Below are 14,679 nucleotides of genomic sequence, written 5' to 3' on the forward strand. Positions count from 1 at the left end.
TGCACCTCAGCTGTTGAGTGGTCAGCGAGGTATGTTTTGGTTCCACTCACCTGTACACAATCTTATGGTCATGAAGGAACTGCAGTCCAAGAACCACGCAGGCAGAATAAAACCTGAGGTCAAAGCAAAGAAACACTATTAAACAGCTGCACTAACAAAACAACACTAACTTTGCTTTCAGGCCACAACCAAAACTACTGTCTGAAGGCTGCCAACCAGCTGCTTGCCAGCTGCTGCACTGAACTGTTACTGCTTTGAAAAGGGCACTGGTGTTTGAGCTGAGGGGCACTGCTTGTGTGGATGTAGAACAAAAGATGACACACTACTTAAAAACTATTGCTACTATGGTTAACACATGTTTACTGAAAAGAAAATGAGACTCAAAGATTTACAGTTTAATGCACTGCAGTCAAAAACAATACTTTTAAATGTCTGAGTCATTTGCTCTGGATGTTTTTCACAACTTTTCCTGTTAATATATTTTAAAGTCAGTTACGTACACAGCTCTTGGCTCTGTGAAGACGTCTGTGTGGATGTGCATCATCAGGTCGCCTCCTGCTGTGTACTCCATGACAAAACACACGTGTTCTGATGTCTGGAAGCAGGCAAACAGGTTGACCAGGAAGGGATGGTGCGACATGTTCACGGTCTCAAAGATGCGCTTCTCGCACATCAGACTGGGGAGAGAGACAAAAAGGATATTTACATATAATTAGATGGTATTTACTGTGGTCGATGACACACCCACACTCAGCCCACAGATGAACTGTTATCATGGTGATACAAGACACGGCAACACAGATTAATACATTGAAATACAGATGAGGAGAAATGCAGTGAGGATTCAGGATGAAAAACAGGAACCAAACACACACAAACACAGGAAGACAAACACGCACCTCTCCACCTCATCCCGGGATACGATATCTCCCTTCTTCAGGGCTTTGATGGCAAACATTGTGCCGGTTTTCTTGTACTCTGACAACAACACCTAGAGATAGACAGACACGAGCAGCAAAAAGGGACTTAGTTTTTCTCTTTAAAAAATGTACAAAACCTGTAAAGGTGAAACTGACGACGTGTAGATGTACAAGATTTTTGGTTTAGTGACGAGGAGAAACTGAAATCATTAAAAACCTACCAATACTTTTCAAAGAAGTCTGATTTAGATGCATTAAAACCACAACCTTTTTTCTGTTTATAACAGTTTTCGAACCCAATATGATTGATCTGTATGAAAAGATGAATTTCTATCAGTTTTTCAGGCTCTTGCAGCCATGACAGTTTGCACAAAGTTTTTCACAAAAAAGGAAGGAAGCCATTAAATGCAGGGTGGGTGGAAAATATGCTTAATGTGTTAATCAATACAGGAACTTTATGGGATGAAGATCGCAAAAAGGCTATTTTTTTTTTTACACTTTCTTATGTGTATGAGTTTTCTGGTAATGAGATAATTATTATGCCCCTTTCAGTCCAAAGCTTTTCGTGGCATTAGGTGAATACATTTGTTACCACATTGAGCAGCTTTCTTCTTTGTCTTAATGCTGACCTGTCTTTTTGATTCCAAGTTACAAAGTCTCATTGATAAAGAAAACAAAGCTTTACTAAAAAAGTGTACCTTCCCAAAGTGTCCCCTGCCCAACACAGCGATCAGCCTGAAGTCCTGCAGGGACAGAGGACCTTTTCTCTGCTTACTGGAGAGATGGACACACACAGTCAACATGATTATTTTACAGTGGCTGATAAAATACAAAAAAGCAAAGACTAGACACATATCGACTGCTCATAATACATGCCAGCATCAATTGTAATGTGAGACATTGGGTCGAGTATTCTGTGCACAAAGTATTTAAATATAACAGTCTCAGGAAAATAGATTGAACTGGTCATAGCATAAAAAGTAGAGGTGTAAATTAGGAACCTTCATGGCTCCCTCATCTGTTAAGTGTCTTAACTGTATCCTGACAGTATGACAGTGAGCAAATATGACCAATCACAGGATCCTGGAACTGGAGGTCAGCCATTACTGATGTTATTTGATTATTTTCTTACAGTGACATGTCAAAACGTCGGCTGTAAAAAGTCCAAATGTGCAACTTGAAAAGTGAAGAACAGACAAACAGAGTATATACAGAAAATATGAGACCTGCGTTTCGACAACTGGAACTATCCCGGAACAAGGATCCTTTGCAGGAACTCCTTGTTCCGGGTAAAACTTTGTACCCCGAAAAAAAAAGCCCCTGGTTGGCGCATAGTACTTGACTTTAAGTGCCGGAACCTTTGGATTGGGGCTTGCAGTGGTCAACATACCTGAGTTTGAGTACACCAGCATTCTATTTCAGCCATCATTTTTATATATATATATATAAAAAAATGAACACATTGTGACTGTGTGCGAGTGTGTACCTGCTAACGGGTGGGGTTCGGACAGGGCACTCAGGGGTGAGGTCTGGGGGGGAGAAGGGCTCAATGACTGGAAGCTGGTCCTGGTGGGAGACATGCGAGGAAAGAAACAAACGAAAAAAGATGCAGAGAGACACAGGGACGGAGAGATGAGAGGACACAAGAAGGAAAACAAGAGACATGGTTTTACAACAGCTTGGATGTGACAGACAAACGTTCACTGATTCACACGTGCTCCGTATTTAAAACCTGACTGGTTAGACCCAAGTGCAGTTTCTGGAGACACTGTGGTCAAGAACATAACTTGAGGACAATCACACCGGAAGTGTTCTGTCATATATGCGTCTCACAGAGGAGATCTAATGTTGTCATCCACCAACCTGCTGTCATATTAACTAAAGGTATGTAATGATCAAGACCCTTTTCAGTTTGGGCTAACTAACATAATTTAACATGTAAATATAACCAATAATACATTTATTTATTTATCAACAGTTTTATTTCTGTATACTCCTCATGGGGCCCACCAGAAAACTATATTTGTCCCTTTCACTTGTAATAATGACAACTTCTTTAAAATGTTTGTACGAACAGAAATCTAAACCACATTTGTTTAACTTTAAAATAAAGTCCAATCTTAAACTGAATTGTTAATAAAAACCTTATTTATATTTTTTTTAATTATGGATTATTATGTTCATCACAGTTAAAAGGGGTTGGATTTTCTTTGTCCCGTTCCACAGTGGCTTTACTACAGTAGACCCAACCTCTCAAACACACCTCCCCCATTTCCTGGGCGTCCTCTGTCTCTGTCTGTCTCACCGGAGTGTGTGTGTCCGTGTCTCTCTTGTAATCGCCTCTTATTGGAGAGTCGTCCAGACTCAACTTCTCCACAGAGATCTCCCTGAAAATTTCACACAGACACACGCACACATGCACAAACAGGCCAACACAGCGAAGCAGACGGACAAATGAACAGACAAGAGCAGAACACAGAGGGGTTGTTAGACACGGGGCAGACAAAGCATCACATGCTTTATTCTCTGCCAGGAAACACAAGGAATAAGGTTCAAGGAAGGCTGTTGCTGTTTGATAGCAAAGTCTTGCTGACAGCTATCAAACGTCACATGTAGATGATGAATGTGTGTGTGTGCGTCAACACCTGTGTGGCTTAGGCACGAAGTGCATGTGTATCTCACCCGGAGTTAAGACTGTGCGCGTTGGGACTGTAGGTTCCTGAGTTGTTGACAGTTGGAATGGCGTTTCGAAGCAGCCTCACCCATGTCCCGATATCAACATTCATTTGGCGAGCCCGAAGGAATGCCTTGCCTGAAAAGACACACACACACACACACACACACACACACACACACACACACACACACACACACACACACACACACACACACACACACACACACACACACACACACACACACACACAACAGATACCATCAATATATTATTCATTGTTTATTACCTCTGCCAAGAAGGGTATGCTTTCAGCCCTGTCCATTTGTTGGTTGTTTGGTTTGTAAGTTCATTTGTAAGTGAGATTATACAAAAACAACAGAACAGATTCCTATGACACTTGGTGGAATGATGGGATAAGGGCCAAGGAAGAATCAATACAATTTTGATGCCGATCCGGATTATGGGGCAGATCCATGAATTAATTTCCCTTTCTTGAACATTGCGTGACATTTTCATTAATTAATTCATGGATCTTGATCAAAAGAATCAGTCATGTTTAGGGGACTGATGGTGCAGCTCCAAATCAAATGTGGATCTCGTGAATTCAAATGTGGTTTTATAAGGGGACTGTTAAGCTTTGGCAAATATACACTCAACTGAGTGTCATTCTAGATGTCCAAGTTAAAGAAGTCCTAAAAGGGCCAGGATTGCTTATTAAAAAAAAAAAAAAACTACAATGAGATAGTGAAAATGTCACTTTATGCGTAAAAATTGTTGCCCGATATTCACAAGGGAATTTACAATATTCATGCATCATCCCTCTCTGGAATACTCTATCTAAATTAAATGATACCCCCGAAATTTCATGATCGCTGGAAAGCGTCAGTAGTCATCGACCTGATTAGTTTCTGCTTTTAAATATGTCTGTTATTTTTCTTGTTTGAGTGAGGGACTTTATAACTGTGTTTAGACAAATGCTACATAAATAATCATGAAGATACATTGTCAGACACCACTAGAAGGTGCTGTGGTCTAAATGAGAGTACAGTGGACTTAGGGACAAACAGCAGCGTGCTTTGCTTCTGGTCAAGAAGATAAAACCTTATTTGCACTAAATGCTTCACTGTATGAATTTTTCTAATAATGGTGAGCAGAAAAATAAGATGGGAAACCCTGTTATTTCTCAATTCAGATTATTTGTCTTTGTCTTCTGTCTGTTCTGACTAGTCCTCACCTTGCTGTTTAGAAAAGACTTTCTTCTGCCTCTGGAGACGAGGAACTCTGTCAATTACTGGGTTGAAGAAGGTCACCTGGAAACACACACACACACAAACATGAAACGTGGGAACTACACAGCAGCCACGTATCACACTTAGATGGTTGTACCTTTCAAGTAAGCTATATCAAAGCAGTGTTTTTGAGCACAGGTGCATCTGACAGCCTGTGTGTGTGTGTGTGATTGTGTGTGGGTAGGTGTATATGTGCACATTTGAATATCTTTGTATGTATTTATAGCACTTTCATAGATGGGTGTCATCTATGCAGGGACATCATCGTGTGTGTGTGTGTGTGTGTGTGTGTGTGTGTGTGTGTGTGTGTGTGTGTGTGTGTGTGTGTGTGTGTGTGTGTGTTTTGGCGTGTACCTCAGCCAGCAGCAGGCCGTGAGGCTCCAGCTCCAGCTGAACTCTGTGTTTCTGGTTGTCCAGGAACTCCTCCAGCTTCAGGTACTTCAAAGCGCACAGCGAGCGGTAATCCTTCCAGTAAACTGCGATCTCCATCTCTCGCGTCTGAAACATACACAGACACACAACAGTGGGACACAGGTACATACAGACCGACACATGGAAAGAGCAGTCTTACTTTATTGAAAGGACACTCTACTAGTTGATGTGTGTATCTACTAACCCTTTCCAGCTCCACGGTAAAGGTCTGGTCCCAGGCCTGTTCTCCCACAGTCCTCCAGGATGTCTGGCCAACCACTGTGTTATCCAGCTTCAGCACAGCACTCACCTCAGCTGCACGACACACATACACACTTATTTCCTCCATAGGCAACCTTCCTATACAGCCCTTACCAGTATAGAGATAAAAGCTATAGGATGCTTATGCAATTATACATAACACAATTTTAGTATTGATTAATGAGTGTCATTAATATCTCTGGAGAAAACACAGGATGTGCAAGATGTTAAAAACATGGTTTGTGAATTGCCAACTCAGGACATTGAGGTAATCCAGATAAATTTGCTGATGCTGCTGTGCCCTGATGTGTGAGTGCTGAACTGCAGTGGCCAACCTCAGCAACCTAAAGCACGTACTGGCTCAGCCATAATGACATCTACATTTAATGTAGTTACTATGGATTGGTAACGTCGCTATATTGCCCTGAAAAAGACACTGACACAACAGGGTATATATCTGTAAAGGAAAAACTGTTATTTAAATCACCCTAAAATGAATTTAGTATATAAAGATGTACAATATTAAGTAAAATCAAAAGGGCTTATGTATTTTTAAAGCTGTTGAACTGAATGCCCCTCAGATGGAGATACACTTACATGAGAGCTCATCTGTTTTGCTGGGCGTCTTTCCACTGACTGAGCCGCTCCGTCCGTAGAGTCCCTTGCTACCCCTCATGAAAGACCTTGTGTCTCCAGGGCTGTGACAGGGCAGCATGACGGCCATCCCTTTATTGCGACCTGGGACCACCTCCAGCAACCCCACACAGCCCAGCAGCTGCACCTGCAGGGTACCTGGAGACAGAGGAAAACTACTCAGGTGCAACCAACTACGGACCAAAACACCAGCAGATCATAAATGGAAACAAAGAAAGATGTGAAGTCTTTTAATTTGTCAAGACACACTGATAAAATGTATATAAACAGCAATTAGAAAGAATCAGCCTGAAAATCAATGACCAGCCATTACGGACATCTCATACATGAACATATGGGTTCACATAACATACATGGGTTATAATGCTCATTTTTACTGAACTATAAGGCAACATGGCAACTTTATGAATCATACGTTCTCATGCTAGAGTAAAAACAAGTATGAAATTAAATTAGATAAACCTACACACTGAGTCTTAACAGACTGCTGTATAGCTTCTTTTTGTGTAACATACCAGTGAGGGGTGAGGGTTTGTTGAGGGTGCTGTACTGGTTGTGGCGGTAGGGGGCACCGTGGCGGGGGCTGAAGGCAGGGGAGGAGGCCAGGACCAGCTCCTCTTTGATGATGTTGGCCTTGGGGTGGTCCTCTGGCAGCTCCGCCAGACGCTGGTCCAGAGCGTCTCTCAGCAGGTCCAACCGCTGAGACGCCTCACTCAGGCGAGACTGCGCCTGCAAAGCATCAACACAGTGTTGGTGTGACACACCTTTACATCCACTGAGTGATGGCTTAAATAGTTGGATGGACCCTCAATGAACTATTAACTCTTCATCCAATCCCACACAATCCATCCCTACCGTCATATTTTAGTCACATTTCACAAAACACATTCAAGAGGAATGGTTTAGACAAGCGATCAATACCAAAGACTAGAACTAATGCCTTGTGGTCGTTTGCTCCGCCAACCAAGTTCCAGCACACAATCATGTCCATCCAGACCTTAAGTCTTTTAATACATATAATTTAATTGTATTTTTTATATAATTATTAACATATGAATCTGTGAGTTATGTCTAAAAAATATGTTTTATGAGTTCACAGTCATCTTTGACCTTTAACCACTAAAATCTAGCCAGTTCATCCTTCAGTCCAGTCCAAGAAATTCCCTTATGGCTTTCCTGAGGTCACATTCACGAGAGTTTGATGGGCAGATTAACAGACGGACATATTCAAAACAGAAATACCAGCAGCCATGGCCGTCACAGATGCAGATGCATAATAATTTAAGAACCAATTGGAAGGTAAAGTAGTAAAACTATGAGTACATACACACAAATAGTTGTTGTACAGGGAAACTATGAATTGGTAGAAAAACAACAGAAGGTCATAGGAGTTCAAATGTGTTTGTCCTGAAGTAAAAGTAAAACAAAGAAAAGATTGGAAGTGTATGCTTTGAACTGAGCAGGGTGCGTGTGTGCGTGTGTGCGTGTGTGTCCGGTCTAACCTCAGACAGGGCTTTCTTGTCCTGAACCTTGCTGGCCCCCAGAAGTCTGAGCACATTTTTGGCCCCCTCAGCAACAGCATGTTCCACCCTGTAGTGATGCCTCAGCTCTTCAATTCGCAGCTCCACCCCGCACATGTCCTGGTTACCTGCAACAGTGGAGTGGACAAATACCATTACTGTGGACGGAAGATATTATACAATGCACATTGCAAAGGACTCACTGTTTCATTTCTGGATCTTTTAATCAGTTATGTTCTATAGTTAAATGTTGAAATTCCAGTTGTTTGTTTTGGCAGCAGAGTGTTATAGGGGCACACCAAGTTAGGTTAATGCCTTAATGCATGTCATGCATTACAGAAGAATCAGTCAGAGAAAACATTAGCAGTGCCTGGAGGGAGGTAAACAGCCTCTGACTTCTCTTCAGTAAGCAGCATTAACTTAAGCTCCAGCCTCTGTTTCCAAATGGTTTTCTCCTCTTATCTCCCAACTCGAAAATCAAACAGAGAAAAAAAGATATCTAACTTTCTTGTGAATTTTTATTTTTATAACTTTATCTTTACAAAAATCACTTCCCTCAGTTTATCCAGTAAACACTTATGCCATACTAGAAAAATCTGATCTTGACATCACAGTTAATACAATATATAATTAACAAATTAATCACATACTGGAAACATATAAGGCATTATATAAATCTTCATATATCCAGTGACTTTCCACTGTAAACTAATGCCCTCTCAACAATGCAACTTCTTCCTTAGATAAAACACTGATAATTCTTCATTTCACTAATTTAATAAAAAAGACCTGGTAACATTAAGTAGATTAAAGCAGAATCAACAGAATCGCTAAAAAAGAAAAACACTGGAATTACCGCCCTGTGGTTGTATGCCTCTGCAGACCAGTGCAGTTTCAGGCTTCTTCATACATTTTTTTCCAGAATCACATGAGGTCACAGTGACCTTCACCTTTGACCAATGGAATCTAATCAGTTCATTTTTAAGTCCAAGAGACAACTGGTCAAAAGGGAGATTTGAGGTATCATGTTCAAGTGCCCAAAAACATGTTTTGTGAGGAAAACTGTGACCCTTGAAGTTTGACCATCCAAATCTAATCAGTTAATCCATGAGTCTAAGTGAGCATTTGTGACAAATTTGAAAGGATTCGCTCGAGACCTTGTTAAGATAACATCATTCATGATAGACGTTCAAGGTAAAAAGGTTTTTTTTGAGGTCATAGTGAACTTGACCTTTGACCTCGAAATTATAATCGTGTCATCGTTGATTCCACGTGAATGTTTATGCCAAATGTAATGAAATCCCCTATGGCTGTACCATGATTGTGACCTTTGACAACCAAAATCTAATCATTTCATCCTTGAGTCCAACTGAACATTCTTGTCAAATTTGAATAAATTCCCTTAAGATGTTCTTGAGATATCATGTTCACAGGAATGGAATGGATGGACAGACATGGAGGCATCAAAAAAAAAAAAACGGACAAAAACAACCTAAAACTCTCTCACTTGGAAAGACAGACATGGGGTCAGCCTCAGAGTCGCACCCGCAAAGCAACATAACAGCCAAGTGGTTCGACTAATGGTACGGTAGCAGCCTCTCACAGTGGGCAACACACACAATGGAGAACACACAGATAAGGAGAGGAGGCGTGAGATAAGGTTCAGGAAAATAGGATAAATAATAATCAAAAAGGTGCATTTGACTTTCAAATGACTGGGTTAGTGAGGAGAAAGGACAGAAGGACACTGAGGAGTGATTAAAATGACTTTTATGAGTTATGAGCTGTTCAGAGCGCTGCATGAGACAGGAGGAGAAAGAAAGGAAAAGAGAGGGGGGTAGGGGTGGAGAGGGATATGGATGCTTTTATCTCCTAATAAGGTGTTCTGCCTGGAGCCCAGACCCTGCTAGATGACCCCTCCACCGGGTGTGGTGCCTGGAGTCTGTCTGTGTACACTACACACACACACACAACCCTGTCTCTGTGTGTGCTTTAAAAGACAGAGTGAATAATCAAGAAAGATCCAGAGACTATGTAGGACACTGGCACAACATTATTACTTTAAGAAGAACTAAGCTATTATAAGGGCACTCCACTTGCTTTAACATCACAAAAATAAAAACACGATCAAAACTGATGCTGCAGAACTAGAGACATTCACTCTTTTTATTCTACAGATCCTTCTTTCTTTTCAAAACCTGGCACCTAACAAACCTACATCGTTACTTACAATGCAGTTCATAGTTTGCAGCCCCGACCGATGCTAACTGAAGTGACATCGCCTGAGGCTGTTAATCAGATTTCACGCAGCTTCCTCTGGAGTCACAAGTCATGGTACTCTCCAAGAACACAAAACAATTGCCGCTCTCACTGGTCATTTACATCCATACTATTTTTATCAGGTTACAACACAGACAGATACAGTATGGCCTTAAAAGGCCCTAAAATAACTCTTCCAAAATAGCCATTATCTTTTTGGCCTTAAAAGACACCCACTTCCCTCCAGCCATCAGCTCCCTCAGTCTGACATTAGCAGTAGGGTCCCAAAGGGAACACACAATCTTTCAAATCTGTGTTGTACTTCTACCCTCTCCCAGTGCTCCCTCCCTGCTGCAGCTCTCTTGACCGCCAGAGGGGCCATATGGCTCCACAGCCCTACAGAGACTCATTCACCTGTTCTGAAATAACAATGGAGGAGGAACTGGAAGTCACAAGTTTGCTTGTTTGGATATTTGACCAGTTTAAGAATACACTAGTCAAATGAACACATTTGTGCGTTTTGCATATTGTGTTCAATTATATCAAAACTGCACAAGATCACAATCTGTTACAATGTTGCTGCTCTACTTCTAAAAACTGCGTCTGTGTGTGTGTGTGTGTATGTGTCAAAGAGACTATTCAGCAGCTGGTCCTTTTGTTGGAAGGTTGTTTTTAAATTAAAGAAAATATATATTCTACATACGTGTGTGGATTTGACTGATGGTGGTGACATGCCAGCTGAGCCATTTCACAGGCCTTAAATAACACACACACACACACACACACACACACACACACACACACACACACACACACACACACACACACACACACACACACACACACACACACACACACACACACACACGAACAATCATCTTCTTCCCCACAACAACCAGGCTGGGAAATATGAAAACAGTGATACAGCACTTTGAATGATCGGTCTCTGTTATTGTGTGCCTGTGAATTTTGGAGCCACTGCTCAGAACAAAATGTTTGACAAGCAGAGAAAAAGGATGCAAGACTGCAGACTCCACCAGGACATGAACACGATCCAGTGAGGAGCATCCTGTCAATGCCAGCTGCCCACTGTCATAAACCACACAGGAAAACTTAGCAGTTTTACATGTCTTCTATCACAGGAAGCGTCTGAAATTTACAGTTGAGCTCACTTGACATCTACACTCGAGGAATAATTACAACATGTTTGTTTAAGTATATTTTGTAGATATGTCACTTTGTCTGTTCCATGAATTATGTTCAGTATAAATATACAGTATTATGATGGTATGCAGGTATATTTTTCCAAAACGACTGTTTATCTTGGGTACATGCACCTAATTGTACTTTTTGAAAAACTTCAATTTTAAGATCGTAGCCATTTCCCATTGCAACCACATACATTTAAACAAAAATATTTGAATGTTGACTCAAGAATTTACCAGCCACCATGTGAATAACTAAACATGATGTAAACTTGTTGTGCAACACTATGGTCACAAGTGTGTTCAACTATACTGGTACAACATTATAAATTAAGTGTCAGCAATACTTTGTATTCACTCATTTACCCGGTCACTCAAACTTACTCTGTGTGTCGTCATTGTGCTCGGTGGCCTGCACAGCCTTGCGGATTTGCATGCGGATGATGTCGATTTTGGTCTTACTGTCCTGTAGCATCTGCTGGGCCGTCTGCAACATCTTCTTATCCTGATTAAACCAGGAACAAAACAATGAGCAAATTATATGACTGGAAGCTAAAAAAAACACCATAAAACTAGAAATATGTGTTTCAATGACAGAGCAATATGTGGTGCAAGGTGAAGTGAAACAGATGCTGCTTAAACAAGGGGGAGGGGAAATTTGAAGTAACCACGTGATGAGGTGCGCACAGGGGGAAGGGTTCCTATGTGTCAGAGGATGTTTGCATTCAGAGATAAACATCTGAGTTAGCAAACTGAAAGGTTGTGGATCATGACTGTAACACATGAACACACACTGGCAGTTAACAGCCACTTGCTGTGTATATTGTAGGTGTGTGTGTGGACAGAGTCTGAATCCTGTACCTTGGTGCATCCATTGGCGTAGATGGGGATCATGTTCTCGACCCCCTGTTTGACTTTGAGCTCAATGTTGAGCTGTCTCTCCAGGGCAGCGATGCGTACCTTGTGGGCTGACGTTCGGCTCTCTGCCCCGGGAGACTGAGGGCACTCATCTGTGGAGGGAAGAAGTTTGATGATGATATAAAAAGGAACAAGACGAGGATTCACACACGGGTTTAAAAATGTTAAATGCTCTTGAATGAATCTTATTTAATGTCAAACAATATTGTTTCATTCCAGGTTAATGTCCTTAAAGGGGACATAGCATGCCCATTTTACCACAAGTTGATATGGTTCCTTGGGGTCTTAATGAAATGTCTGTAACATACTTTGGTCAAAATACCACAAGGATCATATAAAACAGCACCCTTTTTACCCTGTATAAAACAGCCCTCCACAGAGTGACCTGTTTTGAGTGCCTGTTCCTTTAAATGCTAATGAGCCAGCTCCCCCCTCCCCCCTCTCCCCCCATGATTTTAAACGATATAAATTACATATTTTATATGATATAAATTATCAAATATGCATCCCATACTTTGTATTCCCCTTGTTGTCCTGGAGTTTTAATTTTCCCAATCACATAATTAAATGTCCCCCTCTGCCCATCCACTACAAGCACACATGCAGACAGACAGAGAGAGAAAGAGAGGTGGGGGGGGGGGGGCTATGAAGACCATCATTTACCCCCGAACCCCGCCATTCAACGGGCCAAGACCATGTAGGGAGACTTCCAGTTCCTTGTTACGACACAATACCCAGGAAGCGCAATCGAGTCGCTCAAGCATGACGTTTCTGACTTAGAGGAACTATAACAAAACGCGCGAGTGTTTTTTCCCCAGAGTTTTGGGGTTGGTAGACATGCCAGATACCCACATTAACCTGTAGAAGCACTAACAAAGTGGAATTTGCATGCTATGTCCCCTTTAAGACTAAAGCAATTCTGAATTCACTATGAGGTTTTTTTTAAAGACACAACTGTAAATTATCTGCCATGAATTATGTTAAGCAGTATTTATACTTCATGTCTTCAGGTTCAGCAAGTGTCATTTTCTAGAAACCATTAAAAAAAAGCCTTCAATGTACAATTTATGATTGGATTGATGCACATGAAATATCGTTTATATATATCAAATTAAGTAGAGGCCCAAAAAACTCCTTGGCAAAAAAGAAAAACTTGGGGCACCCCACACTCAACGTTCAGAGGGGGAAAATGATCCATTTATATTAAGGGCTTGCATTCTTTCAGATAATTGGGAATAAATCCAGTCCAAAGCAGATTTCTGGAATCCAAAATGAGTTTTTTAGAAATCAAACCAATGCACCACAGATTTTCCCAGATCAATTTGTTCTATCCATTGATCTGTCATTTCGAAGAGGCCAGTCCCTGGAGAATGGTCTTTGTGATATGTGATCAACTGACTGACATTAAATCATTAGTTTTCATAAACGACCAAATCTGTTAACTTATAGTTTTTTTTTTCTAAATGTGGGAATAAGACAAGTTCATATGATGAGCAGCACACCTCAATAACAAATCACAACCTGTAGCTTTACTAACGATGTGATTCTAACGATTTGCGATTTTGTGTGTTAATGTGAAACATTGGTGGTTATACCGAACTTAAGGTAACAAAAGGCCATGTTCGATGTGATGACAGAAGTTTTTAAAACACACCTTCATTCTCCTCTCCTCCCTTCACCACAATGTGGGCATCCAGTTCCTGCAGCTGAGCATGCAGATCGTCCAGCCTGCGGTTTGAAGACCGTAGCTGACTGTCCACCTGCACACAAAATTAAAATGTTTTACTTCTTTTTAATGAGATTTGAATTATTAAGAGTGCATCTTTTTTCAGAGTACCAGTAAAGCACCAACCACAACCAGTTCTAGAAAAACGCAATAATTATTATTAATAATAATAATAATAATAATAATAATAATAATAATTACATACAAACAAATCAACCAACCAACCAGGACAGGGGTGAAAACAAACCTCCTTGGTGGAGGTAATAAGACAGAGCCTGACCAATCTGGATTTGTGAGGGCTGATATCAAATGCTTACAACAAAAAAATGCAATTGAGGCTTGAATTCATTATAAATAATAACTATAAATAAAGAGGAACACAAACAACCAAATATATAGAATTTCAATGAAGAAAATAAACACATTTCACGTTAAATGTTAACATTAGACTTTTCCGCATTGTTTGTGTAAAAAATGTTTTCATATTGGCGCGTAGCAAATATAAAAGCTGATGTGAATACAATGTCTATGAAAGGCTCATATTGGCAAATTGTTTGTTGCCAACCGATGCATCAGTCATGCTCGAATAAACATAATGCATTCTGCATTAGGCAAATAGCCTGAGCCTTTTTGAGAAGTTCTCTATGATAAAAATGCTGTAAGGTAATTGGTCAAGCAGAGTTTGTCCTTCTGTGTTAATTCACTTTAAATCAAACAAGTTTAATGACACTGGAGTGAATTATTGTGCCTAAACTTGAAACAATCTCTACTTCTAATAGTTTAATGCCAAAACAACCTCAGACTTTCTGGGTAAAGGTTTTTACCTATAAAAATGTGCC

General features: G+C 40.7%; 1 protein-coding gene across 7 annotated transcripts in view; it reads right to left on the reverse strand.

The window, feature by feature from the left end:
- The window catches only part of pkn1a (protein kinase N1a), a 52,131-nt gene that overhangs the window by 4,594 nt on the left and 32,858 nt on the right, over nt 1-14,679 (reverse strand). For 2 of the 7 annotated variants that reach the window (XM_034586858.1, XM_034586849.1), the window contains exons 3-18: nt 13,769-13,874; nt 12,058-12,206; nt 11,581-11,701; nt 7,715-7,860; nt 6,728-6,941; nt 6,156-6,350; nt 5,503-5,612; nt 5,241-5,384; nt 4,832-4,907; nt 3,603-3,732; nt 3,226-3,307; nt 2,407-2,486; nt 1,619-1,694; nt 900-991; nt 501-677; nt 51-113 (exon numbers count right to left, since the gene is read on the reverse strand). In XM_034586858.1, the coding sequence (XP_034442749.1) occupies nt 51-113; nt 501-677; nt 900-991; nt 1,619-1,694; nt 2,407-2,486; nt 3,226-3,307; nt 3,603-3,732; nt 4,832-4,907; nt 5,241-5,384; nt 5,503-5,612; nt 6,156-6,350; nt 6,728-6,941; nt 7,715-7,860; nt 11,581-11,701; nt 12,058-12,206; nt 13,769-13,874 (1,961 nt within the window). Of the gene's footprint in view, nt 1-50; nt 114-500; nt 678-899; nt 992-1,618; nt 1,695-2,406; nt 2,487-3,183; nt 3,308-3,602; nt 3,733-4,831; nt 4,908-5,240; nt 5,385-5,502; nt 5,613-6,155; nt 6,351-6,727; nt 6,942-7,714; nt 7,867-11,580; nt 11,702-12,057; nt 12,207-13,768; nt 13,875-14,679 lie in introns of all 7 variants that reach the window. The other 5 variants (XM_034586831.1, XM_034586812.1, XM_034586821.1 and 2 more) reach the window with 3 other exon arrangements.

This window comes from Hippoglossus hippoglossus, chromosome 1, assembly GCF_009819705.1.
Source record: "Hippoglossus hippoglossus isolate fHipHip1 chromosome 1, fHipHip1.pri, whole genome shotgun sequence".
Classification (NCBI taxonomy): Eukaryota; Metazoa; Chordata; class Actinopteri; order Pleuronectiformes; family Pleuronectidae; genus Hippoglossus; species Hippoglossus hippoglossus.